General features: G+C 41.2%; 1 protein-coding gene across 1 annotated transcript in view; it reads right to left on the bottom strand.

The window, feature by feature from the left end:
* The window catches only part of vegfc (vascular endothelial growth factor c), a 58,078-nt gene that overhangs the window by 17,884 nt on the left and 18,912 nt on the right, over positions 1–21,282 (bottom strand). Inside the window, exons 2-4 of the mRNA XM_017464989.3 lie at positions 15,613–15,820; positions 14,625–14,815; positions 8,490–8,629 (exon numbers count right to left, since the gene is read on the bottom strand). Coding sequence (XP_017320478.1) covers positions 8,490–8,629; positions 14,625–14,815; positions 15,613–15,820 — 539 coding nt within the window. The remainder of the gene's footprint in view (positions 1–8,489; positions 8,630–14,624; positions 14,816–15,612; positions 15,821–21,282) is intronic.

A 21,282-nucleotide genomic window follows, 5' to 3' on the forward strand; every position in this document is an offset into this window, starting at 1 on the left:
AAGTTGATTCTTTTGCAATAGCAACACATCCCAAATTGACAATTTATTGTTTTGTTTTTTGTTTGTTTGTTTGCTTTTTTAAAAGAATGATCATACTTTTTTTTTTTAATCCATTTATAGTTATAGTTGTGGAACTTCTGCAAAACAAGTTCTTGCAATCACTTATGTTACAGCAGCTACAATCAGCCATACAGACTGTTACGAAGAGCTGACACTGGAGACTCCTTCCTTAAACGTTGAATAAACAGACGTTTTTCCTGTGTTAAATAGCGTGTTTTCAAAAAAAAAAAATCTCTCCGTCATACAAGTCCTTGTGAATGAGTTGTTACTATGGAAACGATAACATATTACAACAAGCACACTGATATATGAGCTGCTGTTATGGAACATTAATTAACACTAAATGCCACACAGAACTGCACAAGAACCTCCGACGGAATTTCAGTGCGTTCCATCTTATTGCATAAACTCCGAGCTATTAAGTCATGAATATCCACAGAGTGCTGTGTTCATGTGGAGTGTTGAAACTTGAACGAAAAACAACCTCTTTATATTAGTGAAGGGTGTTAGCGTCTTGAGAAAAAAATCTGATTAGCCTTAATTGCATTAGTGTGCCCTAAGTGATGTAATAAAAGGCTTTTGGTAATGAACCCTGAAATTCCAATATGCTTGGATTTCATTTGGCATGCATTGTGTAACATGTCGTAAACTCCAAAGACTATCCGAGCGTCTTTTGATTGATTTATTTTTTTTTGCAGTATGTTTATTCCAAAAGCAATGAACTGACGTGGACATTTCAAATCTTTCGCGTAGGAAAAACAGGACTCGGGCGGCCGACGCTACGCGCCGTGAAATAAAACTAATCGCCAGCGTCGTACCGTGTTGGTTTCACGGTGGGCCACACGGGGCGAAACTCGCAACATGTTTCCAATTTCCACATGCCCAGAGGCTTAATAACACGATGCATTCCTACATAGCCCTGAGGAAAAAAAAATAAAGGAGGGTAAGGCTTATGACACAGGCTACGCGAAGCAGAGAACGCCTTATCTGATGACTAACATGTGTACTCGCACCTTGCGTAACACGAAACATACGATTCGGTTTACAGCGGCAAGGTGTCCGAAAGAAGATCTATAAGCCGAGCTAATTTGGAGCGTATGTCTTTAATGCCATTTTACTGCTGAATACCGGCGAGCAGAGATAGGATCTAATGTCTCTCCGGATGGCTTTGTAGAGACGGCTCATATGGTAGATATTATGGCTGCGTCTCATTCCTCGCTACAGGCTGCCTAGAGTTCTGCCCTTCACGAGCACGCCCCAGTTTCCCGATTTACATCTGTAGGATTGCGCACGTACGCATGTCCCAATGCCCAAATGCTAAGTGGAAAAAAAGCTGCTCCAGATTACCGGACAAAAGTGCGTAAATTTTTACCATCCGAGCAGCGCGATTTCGTCAAGTTCTTGGATTGAGATTCCTCAGAAGTGATCTGAGTGTCTCAATGGTGTTGGGATGCTATTTTTAGAATATGTAATATCTGGTATCCGAGTTGCTGTTGCGCAACTGGAAATCACGAACAGCGTCAGCCCGAAGAGGTCTGGGTTTTGTTAACGCGAGTACGACGAGAACATGCATGCAGAGTCAAATGTCACTTCAGGTGAGATCCTCATAGAGTGGCATGGGGGGGGGGCAGAAAGAGAAGCAAAGAGAAGAAAAGAAAAGTGGGGAAAATTCCCAGTGAGCACTGATTGACTGGCTGTCAAAACCTGCCTTGACTTATATTGGCTTGTAAAAGGGTTCGGCGACCATAGTCACAAAGAACCTTAAGGCTAAATCTAGCTCCTTACTGGTCAGTTTAGGAGAAACTCTTTAAAAATGTGCATGTGTGCATTTATTATTATTTTTTTTAGCATAAAAATCATTCACAAAGCATTTTTATAGACCTGTGAAAACTGAGCCTAGAGGAAAACTAAGTCCGGAGGAATCATGAACTGATCCTAAATGGCTGCTAGCATTATTTAATTGGGTTAAAAATATTAAAGGCTAAAAGTCGCGCCTGATTGGTCGAATCAGGAGAAACTCTTTCAAAATTAGTGTGTTTTAATTTATAACTCCAATTTTTGTAGTCTAAGAGTAATTCGCAAAGCTTTTCTAAACGCACCCGAGGACCCGAGGACTCGTATATGATATAAAATTAAAATCACGAACAATCCTAAACGGCTGCTAAAAATAGAGATAAACAGACTGTGCAACAGAGAGAGAGAGAGAGAGAGAGAGAGAGAGAGAGAGAGAGAGAGTGAATAAAAGTGCCAGCTTATCGCAATAGCTCTCAATCCTTTTGCATTACGCTGCACAACTCCAGATACCACAGAAGCACTTTGATAGGTGTGTGACATCACCGCATGACCTCACAGTAAACACGGAAATCTTCAGCTGAAAGAATAAAAAGCGGTGACTGAAACCAGCTAAGACATGCCTGCAAGTTATGTAAGGAATAAAACGCGTGCTGTTTTAGGAAAATAATCAGGAACAAGGTGATATAATGACTCTGTGTTAACGCTGACACTGGAGACTCCTTCCATAAATAAATAAACATCCGTCACCATACAGTATAGTGGTAAAAATAATGCTAAAAAATGATAAAGTAGGATATTAGCATAGTGATGCATTTCTGCTAGCTTAGCTAATGTCGACTTTTATATCGTGTATTGCGATTGACTAATCAAATTTAGCTTGAGCTCCATTCTAGTCGCCTTGAGAACACGCGCCACTTATCATGTTAGCTGTAAAAATCACAGTCAGCCAATACATAGACATTGACATCAACACTGTCCCGTGTTGAATGGAGATCCACAACTGTCTCAAAGACGTGAATGCATTTAGATTAATGTTACGTTCATATGAGGTCATGTTAACCATGTTTACGAAAAGGTTTCACATAAACTGTTGTGGTATTCAAAAATTTGGAAGGCAAAATGTACTCCACTAGCACCGACATAATGTCGATGTTTCTCAAAATGGCTGTACATGAGGAAGTTTGGATTGTGTTCAGTGCTTAGAATAATTACAGTCAGCGCTGCTAATTCTTTTCCGGAGAAAGTAGCTAATGCATGCTCTAAAAGTCGGTAGAAGTCGGCAGATGCGGTCATAGACTCATATAACTGTAATTATTGTTTGCCTATCAAAAAAGCATGTTAATATGAGTTAATATGAACAAGCAATAATGGTGATCAGGGATTGGTCATTTGGAACAATGGTGATCAGTGATCGGTTGTTTTGAACAATGGTGATGAGTGATTGGTCATTTGGAACAATGGTGATCATTGAACAGATGTTTGGAACAATGGTGATCAGGGATTGGTCATTTGGAACAATGGGGATCATTGATCAGTCGTTTTGAAACAATGGTGATCAGTGATTCGTTGTTTTGAACAATGGTGATCAGGGATTGGTCATTTGGAAAATGGTGATCATTGATCAGATGTTTGGAACCATGGTGATCAGTGATTGGCTGTTGGGAACAATAGTGATCAGTGATTGGTTTTTTGAAACAATGGTGAACAGTGATTGGTGTTTGGGGAAACAAGAATGGTGATCAGTGATTGGTCGTTGGAAACAATGGTGATCAGTGATTGGTCGTTGGGAACAATGGTGGTCAGTGATTGGTCGTTGGGAACAATGGTGGTCAGTGATTGGTCGTTGGGAACAATGGTGTTCCCAACAAATCAGTGAGTGGTGCTTGGTAACATCAGCTTGCACGAGTATAACAGTCAGGCTTTCCACTGCTGGTGAGTTGAGTGAACCTGCTATAAACATCACTTGTGAGAGCTGTATCAAGTGCAGGACTTTATTATTTTTGCTCAAAAATAAAGTCAAGAGGGGACTAAAAGTCACAAATCTATTGACAAAGTAGTCAACACTGGTTATGGTGTTATTTTAGTAATAGAGAATATTTTCTGAGCAATTTACAAACATATCTGAGGTAAATGTTTATACTCCCGACAGCTTTGTCTTGTATCTACTGTCTTTTACCTTTATTCTACATGTATACAAGACTTAAGCTACATGCTAGCCAGCTAGCTAAATTATTCAGCTTAGTTTTTTAGCTAGTTTATATTTATGATCTTATGTTGTGAACTATTGAAGTGAAGGGCAATTCTATCAGCTAACCCCATCTCCATTTCCAAAGCACAGCCTGACGAGTTCATTTCTGAATGCGCAATAAGACTATGGACTTAAGACTCTGCTAACTTTGCACAAAGAAGCAAAATACAAGCTCCAAGCCTGTTATGTTGCAGGATTTGGACATATTTCATCTCGTGCATGCTTTATCATTGACGCCATACACAAACTGCGACCAATGCAGACTCTCTGGAAGCTTCCTGTTGCACAAAGAAGTGCTTATGCGATGACACTGCCACTGTAAACACCATTCCGCGTTTCCCCGAGATGAATTGCTGTCTTCCCGTGCAGACATTTCAGCGTCGTACTCTGCAAGGCATAAACTGGCTCCATCGTCACCCATGTGGAATCAATCAGCCTCCGCTTGGCTAACGAAGAAGGCGCAGAGGCTTTCTTATCCACATGATAGCATGGAGAGGTATTTCTCCGCATGCTGACGTGTGTCACGCACAGGCTACAAGGCTAATCCATTACATTCAACGGCGATACCAGATGATAAACACTTTCAAATTGCTTACTAACGAACAGTACAGTGACGATCAGTGCTTCAGAGAGCTGGAGATACAAAACACATGATAGTTGTTCCTCGGGCTACATTGTTGTTTGTCAGACGCAACTTGTGTAATGTCTTTGTGCTTTTTTTCCCCTGTGAATTGGCTTGCCAAGAGAACAAGATTATTGTTTGTTTTCCTGTGGAAAACTAGTAAGCAAGATTCCCATTAACCACCAGGGAAGGACACTGACACTGATACCCACCAATTGGAATTTTTAAACGTGCAAGTTTTAGTTCCCACAAAAAAAGAGATCAAGGTGACTTGGCATCTCATTTACATTTGCGTTAACCATTATCTGAAGATTAGGTAGCAAAAACTCAGTGTGCAATAATGCATTGAGTTAGATTGTGCTGTTTGTACAGTACGTGAATGTACTATCGGCATCAAGTCTGTTGTGGGAACTTGAGCTCATGCCCATAGTTAAAATACCAAGATGGCAGGTGTTACCTTCAATGTCCTCCCCAGGCAAGTGATGGGAAAGCTTGCTTTATAGTTTTGCATGAAAATATGAGTAACGACACAGAGCATCTCATTCAATCCATCTGTCTCGACACACACGGGGTCCTGGTAAAGTGTTCAGGAAATGACCCGAGGTTGACTGAGTAACAGTGATCATGTGTTTCATATCTTATGCTTTTAAGACATCAGTGTGCAGCATTTGGGTGAATTATAGAGTCTGACCATTACTGGTTACATTATATGCAGCATGGATTTTGCCTGCAACCATTCACAATTAAGATTTACATCGTGATTGCACATGGGTTCCGACTAATCTGATCAGAAAGGCAATGGAAAAAAAAGATTTACATAATACACTACCACAAATGTGGTCGAACAGCCAACGTAAGTCTGGTGTCCAAAGTTTAAGACGTTTACTTTTGCACCAGTTCTACAGCTGTTATTAATTTATAAATGCAAGCCCAAAATTGCTGTTTAGTCACCTAGGTTTAAAATGCAGCTTCTGTATATTACTATCCTTAGACAACTCTACAGTCAAACGTCACACTTTTATTATGCTCTATGGATCAGGAATGTACCAAACCACGCTAAGCAAACACTGGACTTCTGATCACTGCTCCTGGCAGGTCCGCCCTTGCATGCCATCCAATCCTTGCAACTGATGCAGAATGCAATCTCGCCAGGTTCTCCCACATCACCCCATCACTGCTTTATTTCAGATTAAAAACACTAATGCTTACAGGAAAAAGCAAAAATCTGACCGGCCCAGGTGGTAGAATGAACTCTCCCTGGATGCCTTCAACTAAAGAGTAAAAGCCGTAAGTCCTTACCAAACACTTGAATTAGCGCTTGTACTACCTCCTCTCTGACAGGGTTTTAAGATAGCATTCTCACAGCCTGACCTATTGAAGTAGCTTGAGGAGATGTTTTTGATGCAAGACCAGAAAGCACTTCCGTAAGCCGCTCTGGATAAGGATGTCTGCTAAATACCGTAACCGTAAATGTAAAGAAAATAGTGATTATCGAATGGCCGCCGCCTTAACACTACAATGATCGGCTACTGTAATGCTCAGGCTCGTGTTTATGAATTAGAGTGAGATCACTGTTACGGAATCTTCCTTGGCATTGCGGTTCAAGGTTCCTGTTTTGCTCCTGACATGCTGTCATTGGTTTGTTCCCCTAATGTGTGCACCTGTACTATGTTTATTCCATGATTAGTTTGATTTGTTTCATTGAGACGACTGATCTGTAAGTCTACGATTTCCGTGTTCTGTGCTCCTGGTTGAGACCTTGGCCTGTTTTTGACTCTGTATATGTATATACAATACATAAAACTCAATCTGAGTTTACACACTTTGCTTCTTGCTTCATCTAAGTGCTTGCTACAAAAACTAAAGGATCAACCATCAGAACATGTTTTGGACCACTGACTGCATGTGGTAATTTGTTTATTTTTTTAAATAGACATGTCTGTTATGATGTAAGGTACACATAAGGGTTCTTAGTTTAGTCCCCACCCCACAACAGAGTGTCAGAAAGGGGTCCACGTAAAACCACTTTAAAAGGCCAAGAACTCTTAATTATCCAATGAACCCTTAAAGAACAATTTTATAAGAATGTACCAAGCGCCAAGGATAAGCACTTGAATTAGCGCTTGTGCTAACTGTTAATGTTAATCCATTTGTACTAACTGTTAATGTTAATCCATGACAGGTTCTAAGTATTACGAAGAATTTTTTTTTACCAATAATATGTTCTGCACACTCAGCCTGTTAGTGCATACACTCCAAGAAAAAGGGTTATTTAAGGTTTCTTACAGGAAGCTATGCAGCGTTAAAGTATAATTGTGAAAAAATGATTCGACTCTGAATCGACTACAGAAAGTGAATCAAACACGCCATGTATGTTGGATTGTACACATTTTTTTTTTTTTTGTAGATGAGCGCTTTAAAACTGAGCCACGAGACAAAGGACAGAGCTGTAGTGCTGCAGGAATTGAGAAAAACTGAGAAAAATGTGACACTCAAAATGTTTTAAACTAGTTATTTATGTAATTATTAAACCATTTACTGAATGCTGGCTCCGTCTCTTCTCTGCTCAAATAATTTTTGGAATTCTACGCTTGTTTCTTTTTTACTTGCCATATTTCTCATGAAGGAGCGCACGGTGGCTTAGCGGTTAGCACGTTCGCCTCCAGGGTCGGGGGATTCGATTCCCACCGTGGCCCTGTGTGTGCGGAGTTTGCATGTTCTCCCCATGCTGTGGGGGTTTCCTCCGGGTACTCCGGTTTCCTCCCCCAGTCCAAAGACGTGCATGGTAGGCTGATTGGCGTGTCCAAAGTGTCCGTAGTGTATGAATGGGTGTGTGAGGGTGTATGTGATTGTGCCCTGCGATGGATTGGCACCCTGTCCAGGGTGTACCCCGCCTTGTGCCCCATGCTCCCTGGGATAGCCTCCAGCTTCCCCCGTGACCCTGAAGGAAGGATAAGTGGTATAGAAGATGGGTGGATGGATGGATGGATTTCTCATGAATAAATGAAAGAATTTTATGATTAATGTTTCATGATTATTGGCCTTCAACCAATCCGTTTCCTTTTTTCTTTTTGGTTTATTTAATGATTTGCAGTACGAATCCAAACAAAACAGCAAACGACCCAAAAGTATCGGTTTCACTCTGATTTGTGCTCGACAAACAGACTGATAGGTGTGAAAGCGCCCTAAGGAACCACTGAAACTGTCTCCGAGAGCAAAGCACTTTATTGTTGCCAAACCTTTCCTTTAAGTATCCGTATCTGAATGGTATCTTCATTATAACCCTGACTGGAAGTTCCTCTCAGGAAGCACTGCGTGAGGCTACAGAAACCAATGGCCGATCTAAAATTGTTCTGCTACCGTGCGCCACTGAGATCTTAAACCATCCAAAATACACACATCCATCTCGGCTCGACTCCACCGAGAGCCCGAAGAGCCAAAGCACACTTCGGGAGTGTGGATCAAATGTGCTCAGCTGGAGATCTGATCTTCTGTAAACGTCCCTCTAGCCGAGGCCACATTCATCATCGTTTGTGCTCGACACTCTGAGAAATGCTCACAATTATCCAAAGCATGTTCAATAATTAATTTAAATGCCAGTAAATGATTTTAGCTTGATCTTAAACATCCGGCCATGTTGACGATGTTCCAAGGCTAACACACACCAAATATATAAGTGTCGTCTGATTTATTACAGTCGGGTCTTGGGTTACAGTGGTGCAGAGTGCATGAGAATAATAGTTGGATAATAGAGAGGAAACTCACTCTGGGAGCGCTCGCCGGATGATGGAGTGTTTCTGTCTGTACACGTCCAGCTTGGACAAACAGCTGCATGAGGTGTGATTGGCAAAGCTGATGGTGACCGGCTTGGGCGGCTGCTTCACGGGGACTGTGATCTCAAACAGCTTCAGAAATAACAAAAAAAAAACAAAACAATAAAAAGACAGATGATGAATCCGATTCCTGAATGTAACAACGTTAGGTCTTAGCAAAGTACAGTCAGAAGCAGGTAAAGCAACAGTGAAAGAATGTACAAGCAACATAAATAGAGTTTGATCGCGTTATAGAGAGAACGTTAAGTTAGGAATAATAGTAAAATAGTCAGATGTTACTGTTTCTACTCCTCGAATCCTTCAGTTCCTGTTACTAAGACAAAAAAGACCAAAGAATGCTTGGTTTCGTGCTCAAAATGTTATGTACTTACTTTTTTTTTTCTTGAACACCATTTCAAATTATATTCTATATATAGGAGGTGGTAGCTCAGTGGTTAAGACTGATCGGAAGGTTGTGAGTTCAAATCCCAGGACTACCAAGCGCCCATGAGCAAGGCCCTCAACCCTCAACTGCTCAGTAGTATAAATGAGACAAATGTAAGCTGATGTGGATAAGTGCATCTGCCAAATGCTGTAAATGTAAATGTTCTGTAATTATAGTCAAGAACCTCTCTTAGTCCCTTAAAGAACCCCTTTTTACCATGTACACACTCGTTTTAAAAAAAAGGTTCTTCAAGCATTCTTTAAGGGTCTTGAAGGAAAACCTTCTGATAGGGAAACAATCAGTGCGTTTACATGGACAACAATAATCTGATATGAACCCGATTAAGACGATACTCTGATTACGACACTAGCATGTAAACAGATTATTGATGACCTTAATCTGATTAAAGTCACACTCGGAGTAAACACAGATGGAATTAAGACGTGTGGAGTATTCCTGTTTTAGTCGCGTTATCGACGTGCGTTACAGACGTGTACACACCTTAATCACGCTATTAACGTCGTGTGAGAGTTTTCACCGCATCGTGCGACAGGACACGTACACACACGGCAGCGCTCGACCGTCTGACGGCGAACAAGAGAGCACGGCTGCGTCCCAAACCGCGTACTTGCCTACTATAGGCCTGTAGCAGGCGAAATACATGTATCTGGGCTACTATACAGTAGGTAAGTACGCGGTTTGGGACGCAGCCCACGGCTTCAAGCGGTCGTCTATCAGCACGTACAGCACGACAAATAATTAACCGCGCTTGAAGCGTTCGTAAAAACGTAAAATAAAAAACACCCAAAACTGTATACGGTCCCATAACGAAGACCGACTGTACGTCGATACGTGAAATTCTGGAGGGACGTCGGACGGCGTGGCGCGGTGACGTAATGACGTGTGCCGTTAATCTAATTATGTTCTATAACATGTAAAACGGGTACATGACGGGAGTATTCTAAAAGCGACTCATGTAAACACCTTAATCACAATATTATCTTACTCAGAGTAAGGTCAATAATTAGATTACTGCTGTCCTTGTAAACGTAGTCAGTGTTGTAGAGTCCTACTGTACATTTATTGGTGTATTTAAGAGGGACAACCAAAGAGCCCTTAAGAGAGTATGGAAGGTGGCCAAGGCGATGGGTTTGGTTGTCAAATGTGTCTTGGAGAGATAGATGCTTTTACACTTGAATAAAATCTGACATTAACAGTTTCTAAAGTAATCTGAGCGATCGGTCCTGGATTACTGCACCGCTCAAAAGAACTCAGCAAAAGAACTTTAATCTATTTCATTCCTAGATAGCGAGTGATCATCGGTGAACAAAAGCCGCGTGTGCAGTGTGCTAGGAGCGACAGCATACCGAAGGTACAGCTCTATATTTTTCCATTCTTTCCGAGGTGTTTCTAAGCGACTAGCCTTACAGAACGGCTACAACAGTTAACTTTAAACGCTTCAACATTAACGATTCGTTTATGGCTATAAATTTGACTCGTTATTTTGAAGTGCTGATGTTTTGTTTCGCTCTGGTGTGTCATGTTGCCGCTTGTGACTCTGTATAGCTGAGATATGTTTAAAACTTGAAGCAGAGAATAAACAAATCCGCCATGTCAGAACTTCAATAGGAGAGTCGCCGAACAATGGACAGTTTTCCCACATGTATATTGCTAGAGTATTTTCGAGTACTCGGTTTAAACCGCTGTAATACTTTGCTGCGTCTGCTTCCGGACTGCTTCGCACCAGTCGATGATGTCTGATCTAGAAAGTAATTTTGAGACAGGAAATGAGTATCGGCACATGTCTGTCCCTGTCAGAAACTCACGTCCGGGTTCTCCGGCTTGCGTGTATCTTGGCTCGATTTGTCCACAGTGATGAGGACTTGCCGAGGCCTCAGACACCCAGCCCCTCTCGATGCATTTGGCAGCACAACAAATACTCCAAGCTCACTAATAAAAACTCTACAATCCCCCAAACCACTATTTTAATTCTTGGAAAATCCGCCACCTATTGGTTTTCCATGCCTCACTACAGGGGGACGGTTCATTACCAGATTTATTTAGGACTTCGTACAAAAACGGACGTAGCTAAGCAGAAAGTTGGACTAAGAATGAGGCTGGAGAGAAGAAGAAGAAGAAGAGGCAGAAGAAGGGCGCTCTGAAGGCCCATTGGCTCCTACTCTTTATCAACAACAATAGCAAGGCAGACGGATGAGGTAGTCATCTGAGGTAAGCTTATATTCATGGAAAGCACTTAAACACACATTTTTATACATTTACTAGACTATATTCCCTTGTAACAGCTTTTAGCGAGTGCTTCCCGGACCGCTCTCCAAAATAAAAGCACTTTAGCTGGATATTTACAGTCGGTTGAGCCTGCATATCATCTGAAGCAGGTGACACGAGGGTCAGACGTAACCCGAGATCCGTTTAAAGCGGTCTGGAGAAGTAGCACAGTGAAGGGGTTAAGCTGACACAGGTGTCTGGCGAGTGTCGAGAAGAACAAGAAGAAAAAAAAAGTGAAATCACAATCGTCTGTCACCTGGAACCACTGACACAAAGCAGGCTGGGTTTATAGAGGAGGGAAATAAAAGGGAGGGTTTGTATGTAGACAGAAGATTCATTATATATAAACTGAGCCAGAAACATCTTCAAAACACACCCATGGATCTGATAAGTAATAATCATGCTGCTGTTTTCGCCAAAAAGACATCGGACTGGAACTGTTTTATCGTACGGAATATAAATCCATTTATTTGCAAGTTATTTACGACGCATTAAATAAAGGCGTGGCTTTCGTGAGAATATAGTTTGTTCGTTTCCCATATGGGTGTGTAAATTCTCGTAAAAGGAGACGATCTATTTATTTAAATCGTATAATGTACTGAGATTTTACACGTCATATTTCACGTTTAGGATAATTGGATGTTTGGGTCATTTTAAGATTCACTCATGGCATCCTCACATTGTTTCTCCCCTTTTCGTTCCGTAGACTCGCCATGTTTGAGGTCTGTATGAGGTCGCGTGGCGCTCTGATTTATTCGATGCTGCAGAATTAACGCTGTTCTTGTGTGGAACTGCATTATGAGACGTATCGAGATCAGGATTTTAATCCGATTTGTTTTGTGCAGCACTACGTTTAGTGTCCTAAAAGTGCTGACGACATCCGCGAGACTCTCAGAAAAGCACGTTGCGATGTATCGCGGTATGTCATAATATCGATAAGCGGACTCAAAACCTATTTTTTACAGTTTGGAAATCAGAAATATAGCATGGCAGTTGTACTATGAGAATTGCACTGAGAAAACATGGGTTTTTGTCGCGGTCATGGATTTAGACGGGGAAAAAAAACGACAACTGAATGGCAGAGAGAATTCTGGTTCTCGCCCAGTAGGACGGCGTCTTCCTTTAAATGACAGGCGGGAACCTACTCTGCCCCGTGGGGGCAACCCACCCAAACCGGTCTGTGTGCAATTAAGGGAGGCCTAGCTGCTAAAAGTCAGAGCTTTGACCCCCCTAAATCAAGCCTCACTAATCCAGGACTCTCTACATCTACGTCACAGGTTAAGACGATGCCAAACAAGTCTATGACGCAGAAATCAGCTGTCCTCACACACACACACACACACACACACACACTCCATCAAACTACACAGTTATACACTACGCTATTTCATACATGTAACTCTATGCTCAGCCTTAACCTTCAAACAAAAGCAAATCCAGCGGCTCGTTTTATTTCTCAAATCAATATTATTTTGTGTAATTCATAAGGAGACCAAGCTAAAATAGTGTCAAAATGGAGAAAGCCATTTCTCCAACACAAACAAATTACTCCGAGCTCTCAAATTCCTTTAAAAACCCACACTGTCATTTTAGTGCCTTAAACAATTTAGGTCCTGCTTCACTAAAAGAAATGTACAAGATGATTTGTTAAAAGGGTCTAGAGAGGATTTGCGTTTAACAATGAGATGTAAAATTCCATCCTTGCGATGTTTGTCTTAAAGAATACGTGATTTACAGAGTTACCTAAAGGTGCTAATAGATTCATTCTGCACTGAAGCTAAACCTGAAGTTAAAAGTCTTTTCAGGAACAACGATCGGGCGTGCAATTTAATACGTCTGGAGGGCATGTATTAAATTTGCAATAGCATGCTGCTCAGAACATTTCTTAAAACCTGTAATTACTGCAGTAAAGATATTCACCAGCATCATTTAACTTGAGGTTTTCCTTGATATTTACCTTATTAATTTAATGCAAGCTCACATTTACACTATTATATATTTATTTATTTATTTTAGTAAATATTTTTTTTAACAGTTTTCCAACTCAACTTTAACAAGCCCACTAACTGCACAATTTATCCAATTGCCTATAATGTCTACAGTGTCTATAGTGTTTACAGTGTCTATAATGTCTATAGTGTCTACAGTGTCTACAATGTCTATAGTGTCTATAATGTCTATAGTGTCTATAATGTCTATAGTGTCTATAATGTCTACAGTGTCTATAATGTCTATAGTGTCTATAATGTCTATAATGTCTATAGTGTCTACAGTGTCTATAAGGTTTATAGTGTCTATAATGTCTACAGTGTCTATAATGTCTATAGTGTCTACAGTGTCTATAAGGTTTATAGTGTCTATAATGTCTATAGTGTCTACAGTGTCTATAGTGTCTACAGTGTCTACAGTGTCTATAATGTCTATACTGTCTATAATGTCTAGTGTCTACAGTGTCTATAATGTCTATACTGTCTATAGTGTCTATAGTGTCTACAGTGTCTACAGTGTCTATAATGTCTATACTGTCTATAATGTCTAGTGTCTACAGTGTCTATAATGTCTATACTGTCTATAGTGTCTATAGTGTCTACAGTGTCTATAGTGTCTACAGTGTCTATAATGTTTATTGTGTCTATAATGTCTACAGTGTCTATAATGTCTATAAGGTTTATAGTGTCTATAATGTCTATAGTGTCTACAGTGTCTACAGTGTCTATAATGTCTATACTGTCTATAATGTCTAGTGTCTACAGTGTCTATAATGTCTATACTGTCTATACTGTCTATAGTGTCTACAGTGTCTATAGTGTCTATAGTGTCTACAGTGTCTATAGTGTCTATAGTGTTTATAGTGTCTATAATGTCTATAGTGTCTACAGTGTCTATAATGTCTATAGTGTCTACAGTGTCTATAGTGTCAATAATGTTTATAGTGTCTATAATGTCTACAGTGTCTATAATGTCTATAGTGTCTACAGTGTCTATAATGTCTATAGTGTCTACAGTGTCTATAATGTCTATAGTGTCTGTAATTTTTATAGTGTCTATAATGTCTACAGTGTCTATAATGTCTACAGTGTCTATAATGTCTATAGTGTCTACAATGTCTATAGTGTCGAATGTATATAATGTCTATAGTGTCTACAGTGTCTATAATGTCTATAGTGTCTACAGTGTCTACAGTGTCTATAATGTCTACAGTGTCTAAAATATATAATGTATGGACAGTCTCCCTTTTATATCTGTCAACTTTATGAATATTTGAATAGTGGTAGAATTGTTCTGGCAGATCTAAATCAAACACACACACACACACACACACACACACACACACACACACGCTACATTGAAACTCACCGTTTTGCTGATGAAGGAGGTGCTGATGTTCATGCACTGGAGGTCCTCACTGTTGCAGCAGCCTCCACATCTGTAGACAGACACGCACGGGGGTTTAAAGAAGGTGTTTGTCGCCGCCCCAAACTCTTTCCCCACATCTAAACACACCTCGCGCGGCATGCACAGCGTCTTTCTCCACTCTGCCTCAATACCTGTTGCACGAGGAGACAGCCAGACAGGAAGACGAAAAAGCGTTAGATTTTTATAAATTTTTTAAAAATAGGAATTAAAAAATGACATTTTCTGCATTATTGATCTGGGATGACACTACAGAAATGTTCAAATAAAACAATAACGAATTATTCTCAGTACTGAAATCATGAATGTATTTTATAATATTTGAGTCGATTTGGGAATCAAGTGCTTTGGGAAGCACTTCATCATTTTTAGTATTTTTTTATCTTGCACCAACATACAACACACTACACTATTAATGCATCAGTAAATAGAAAATAATAATAATCAGGGATATGGAGATGATTTTTGGTAAGGAAGTTTATTGAATAATTATGGAAGGAGTCTCCGGCGTCAGAGGTGAAGCTGTAACTTAAATTATTATTATTTTTTTAACGAGTCTTTATTGATCACATATACACTACAGCAGAGTGAAATTCTTTTCTTCACATATCCCAGCATGTCAGAAAGCTGGGGTCAGACACAATACAGCGCCCCCTGGAGCAGAGAGGGTTAAGAGCCTTGCTCAAGGGCCCAACAGTGGCAGCTTGGCAGTGCTGGGGCTTGAACCCCCGACCTTCCGCTCAGTAACCCAGAGCGTTAACCGTCAAACCTAAAGGTGTGTCGTTCTTTGATGAATAAACTGTAATCATTGGCAAACTGTTGTGGTATAGTAAGCGAGAGAGAAAAGACTTCAGGACTTCACTCGTCCCACCATATGATTGTAACTTTGCCGAACCCACTCAGCGTCTAAAGAGTTTAAAGGGATGCTTACTTTTAAATATATCGAGGTTGAAGTAGGCGGCGGCGAAGGAGAGCTCCTCTGAGTGTGGGTCTGGGTCTCTGTGAGAGAAGCGAGGATTGATGCTACGTTTCGAGTGGCACTTTAACATGTTCCAGTAACTGGGGTAGAGTAGCCTCATCAGCTCGTCCACGCTGCCCGCAGAACGCAACTGTTCCTCCAGATCCGGCTCTGACAGCTCCTAACACACACACACACACACACGGAAGTACAAACAGACAGACGTATAAAGTGTTTTTAACATCTGAACTCATATTCCCAGGTTTAAATGTAAAGTATCCCAGAATTGAGCCAAGCTCACTCTGAAGCCATAAAATGATTGAGTCGAAGAGCCAGAAACAACACAGCAACAGATTCAGCACGCCTCTGGAGGCATGGCCGCCCTCCTTCACCACGTAAATACGGTCTCGTTTATTAAAGATCCGCTTGTTGTAGACAGGTTTGTTAATGAACAGTGTCCCTTTTCGACTGGTTTCTGAGAGAGAAAACCAGTGGTGTCATTTCTGATTTATGAACTTCCATAATGATGTAAGAATAAGCCAATAAACCCTCCACACACACACACACACACACACACACACACACACACACACACACACATACATTCATAACCCATGCTGAAATAAAAGCTCCCCTTTACCAGCGCACAATTTAGAGGCAATTCAGGTTAAAAAGGTTTAAAGATGAAGGCCTCTAAATGGTACCAAAAAATATACAGTGGTGCTTGAAAGTTTGTGAACCCTTCAGAATGTTCTGCATAAATATGACCTCAAAACATCATCAATTTTTCACACAAGTCCTAAAATTGGTCATTTATCATGCGTACAGGATTCTGTGGAGTTTTTTGGTGATTGTTGCGATCAAACCCCAAAAAGGCTTGACTTTGCTGTGGCTTTTTTTTTTTTTTTCAAAAATTTGTGACGCAGCTCACTCGAATCAGCGAAATCGCAAAATCGCACGAAATTGTCCTGCACGCACTTTCGCGGCGATGTCTGTTGGGAAACGAGACCTTTTAGCTGTACTCATGTTCGACGCACGGGAATCGAAGAGGGCTTCGGCCGAATCGGCGTAAAATCCGCGCTAATTTTAAAAAATCGCAAGCTCCTGCAAATGTCGTAGAGTTCCCGTGATTTTGCGTTCATCGGTGCCATCGCAAAACCCTGGACGGACTGGTTTATTTATTGAGGAAAACCATCCGATATTACATATCTGTGAGTCGCAACAGTACGTGAACCCCTCGGGATTAGCAGATGATTTCAAGGTGAGATTAGAGTCGGGCGTTTTCAAACGACGCGATGAAAATGTCTCTTTCAAACTTTCAAGCACTGCTACAATTAACACCTACACACACACGGAGCTTAGAAATACCTCGGTGTGCTGCTGAATCAGTCTTAGAATTTTACTGTTGTAGAAAATGAATCGACACCTTCGGACCAATCCAGAGCTCAACAGCACTGCGGTGTAAAAGTGTAACAGAGACAGGGGCGGAGTTAGCCATTTAAAAATCCCTAGGCAAAATATAGGAATGGGGCCCTCACTTCAGTGTTTTAGCATCGATATTAAACTTTTCAGCACATTTCATTTAGCATTAATAATTACAATATATATATTTGTACACGTATATGTATAATGTGCATTTTTATCGCACTCTGGAGGCCCAAAGCAGTTGCCTACCTTCGCCTAGTGCTAAGCCCGCCCCTGAACGGAGATGCGCAATAAAGTAACGGCATTAATAGTAATGCTTTATATCATCCATCCAACATGCTGTGCAAAATATTTTGATCTGACATGGTGAAATTCTGGCCTGTATTACCAGCAGATAAAAGTGATTTGTGTTCGCTGGATCGTGAACGCTGTGATTCATCTAAACACACACACACACACACAGTCTGGAGCATAATCTGCAGCATCTGAGATCAGTCAGGATCACATCAATGCTATACAATGTTCACGAATTGGTTAAATTAGCAAATATTGTAGTAATGAATAAGAAATCATAAATATAAAAAGTGCAGAATTAAGAATAAATGATATTCCAGTCCGTATTCCAGGTGCATCATTGCTGCATTCGTGGACAGCTAGCTTGGAGCTCCCGTGAATACCAGTGAATGTCAGCGTAGCAGCTAGTAAACGTTTTAGACCAGGATACCAGGATATAAGTCGCTAATCCGGTGTCTTTGTACATGACAAAGAAACCTTTTTCTTATTACATGCACATGCAAAGTCTGTGGTAATTCAGGGTCTTAGTGTATATACAATGGCTTCTTTGTGAAAATATCCATACACATAGAGTAGATATTGTCCAGACCTGACAGAGGGATCTAGATCGGGACTGTAGCTAAACTACGGCAACACCAACAGGACATTCAGTTAGGCTTTCTGTGATGTCGATCCGTCCCATTTTCTTGATATTTAAAGACGGAATCTCGGGTGGATCAGATAAGGGGAGGTCGGGGGTGGGGGTTTGTTTGATATTGGATTTGGAAATCATTTAACATTTGGAAATGTTTACATATAAAGAGTCTCGATTATCTTTTTGATAAGGGATTTGAATTCCGTTATATCACATTCTTGTTACCTAGCGCTACACAGTACGTCTCGTGTTAGCTAAGCCGAACGTACACGGACAGATTTTATTTCACGTTAACGAACTCAAAACATTCTCCATTTACCGTGACAGAAAGCGAGAGCAAGACGGGTGGAGGGGGCGGAGCTTCCAGAAAGGGATTCATACCGGAGAGTTCAAAACAAAGGTGCACATCATTCCAGATTCAGACATCTATCACCTCATCTCACCTTCCGATTGATTATATGCTCTTTTTGTGTACGCTTGAGCACAAAATGTGTAAAAGCTTGGCAGATCTGGTCAAATAATACAGTCAGAGTAAACGCCCTGAACCTTGTGGCGCAGTAATATCACGTATCGACGATTAATCGATTATAATTATATCGCACGAGCCTAGAAGACAGAACTGTCCAGATGATAAATGAATCAATTAGAAATCAAACAAAACTGTAAACACAAACGCGGTCCATATCGCTATCAATCAGCCAGTCGTCCGGCTCAACCGCTACACTTTGCGTGTGTACAAATAAGGACCGTATGATGTGGAAAGCATCTCCACTCTTCCATAAAACCACACTGTGTAAATCAGTCCGTAATAGACCGACGTGTCATCACTCGACTGCTGCAGGGCCTTGGTGTGAACCGAGACTGCAGGTCCGTGTGCGGTGATAAAAACAAGCGTCTCTGTGTTGAAATGCCCAGAGTCTCAGGGGGACAGGATTTTGGCAGGGTGTGAAAACATACGCAGACGGCATGCAGTGCACACTTCATGATGGGAAAACGATACGGCTGTGTGGGAGACTCCGGGACATGCGCCGTGACGGATCGACACCAGCGGTAAAGAAACAAACTCCGTATTATGTACAGGAAAGTGAGAAAAGTACAATTCTATCTGTTTTCATAATAAACAAAAACAAAAAAACAACCTAATGAGTCAAAACCGCTACAGTTAGGCTACATGAGCCTGGATTACGATCACTGTGCAAAATGAATTCTCTACATTTTTCAGATGAGGTCAGGAGATTACAGCATTACATCAATCTGGCTTTCCACATAAGAGCGAATTTACAAATTTGCAGAAAAGTCCCAGAAACAATTTCTTTTTTTTTTTTTTGTCCAGGAAGACCACGTTAACTCCTTCCTCCGTAAGGTTCGAGTCTTATCTCTTCCACTGTATCACATGTTCAGACATCGCTCTGATGGCTTTGATCTAACAAACTTGTGGAGTTCATGCCCAGCTCGAGCGCACACTGTCAGTGACGACGTTTACACGGACGGCGGTGATCTAATTATTGACTTTATTCTGAATATAATATTCTGATTAAGGTGTTTACATGAGTCGCTTTTAGAATACTCCTTTCATGTTCCCGTGTTTCGTGTTATAGAACGTAGACGGATTAACGGCACACGTCATCACGTCCCCACGTCATGCCGTATAACGTTCCCTTCAGAATTTCACGTATCGACGTACGGTCGGTCTTCGTTATGGGACCGTATACAGTTCTGGGTGTTTTTATTTTTAATTTTATGAAAGCTTCGAGTGCGGTTAATTATTAGTCGTGCTGTACGTGCTGATAGACGACCGCTTGAAGCCGTGGGCTGCGTCCCGAACCGCGTACGTACCGTCTATATAGTATATAGAGACACATGTATTTCTCCTACTATATAGCAGGTAAGTACGCGGTTTGGGACGCAGCCGTGCTCTCTTGTCGAGCACTGCCGTGTGTGATCGTGTCCTGTCGCACAATGCGGTGAAAACTCTCACACGACGTTAATAGCGTGATTAAGGCGTGTACACGTCTGTAACGCACGTCGATAACGCGACTAAAACAGGAATACTCCACACGTCTTAATTCCATCTGTGTTTACTCCGAGTGTGACTTTAATCAGATTAAGGTCATCAAGAATCTCTGTTTATATGCTAGTGTCTTAATCAGAGTATCGTCTTAATCGGGATAATATCGGATTATCGTCGTCCGTATAAACGTACCGATTGAAACAAAAGTGGGATGTACCAGATGCTAAAATTCTGAAATCCGTGCAAATATTTCTACATTTTCACTCGCGTTATCGTGCTGATTTTGTATTAAACTGAATAAAAACGCTAAACGTTCTCACTATCTTTACGAAGGGTGCCAATACTTCCAGAGCTGACAGTCTACTGTATAATACGGCATCAAAAAATAGATCATCATCAGCCAGAGAAAGCGTCGCTCCTGCGGTGTACATGGCTCGGAAGTCAGCTTTGTGCTTCATGGATTCGGTTCTGTCTCACATGTACCGTAAGTCTCCGTGGAATCACCGGATCGTTTCATCGCTCTCGAAAGAATCGTGTCAGAAGGAAGAAATTCAGTCCGTGAAGGAAGCGGTCCCACGTTACCCTCCTTCATCTGTGCTCAGAGAACTCAAATCCCACTGAACGGTCTGAACGAGCCCATTGTACTGGGCCTCGTCCGTGCCTTTTGTTTGCGCTGATCGTGGAGATAACTTGCCAGTCCGTTTCCTATGCTAAACAATAGGGACCGTGTGAAATGGTGATGTGTGTGTGTGTGTGTGCGCGCTAGCTGCACGGACACCTTCACACGTCACCGAGGTCGCGTAACACCAGAAACATCTCAGTACAATGCACTATTTTTTACTCATCCATTAAGTCATAAATAGAGCAGGAACGGGACGACGGGCTCGGAGGCATCAAGTCTGAACCATAAACGGCGCTCATTGTTGCTTTATTAGCACCAAGAGGACACAAATATTTCCTAGAGACAAGAATAAGAAAGTTCCGGTTGGGTTTAGTCACACAGCGATGAAATAAATCCTTTCCATTCCAGTCTGAGGATAGTTTGCTGATGTTTAAATCACATTAGACTCTCATTATTGTTTTTTTTTTTTTTTTAACAAGTTCGTTATTTGTAAGCTCAGTTCCCTTTCAAAGGGAACTTCGACGTTGCGTTTAGCATAGCACTATGGGAGCGCCCTTGCGCGCGTGACCGTAGTGTTATGCTAAACGCAACGTCTCGTTCCCTTCTCGGGGAACAGGGTTTACATGCGTAACCCAGACGATTTCTAATGACTGTTTT

Source organism: Ictalurus punctatus, chromosome 3 (assembly GCF_001660625.3).
Source record: "Ictalurus punctatus breed USDA103 chromosome 3, Coco_2.0, whole genome shotgun sequence".
Lineage (NCBI taxonomy): Eukaryota > Metazoa > Chordata > Actinopteri > Siluriformes > Ictaluridae > Ictalurus > Ictalurus punctatus.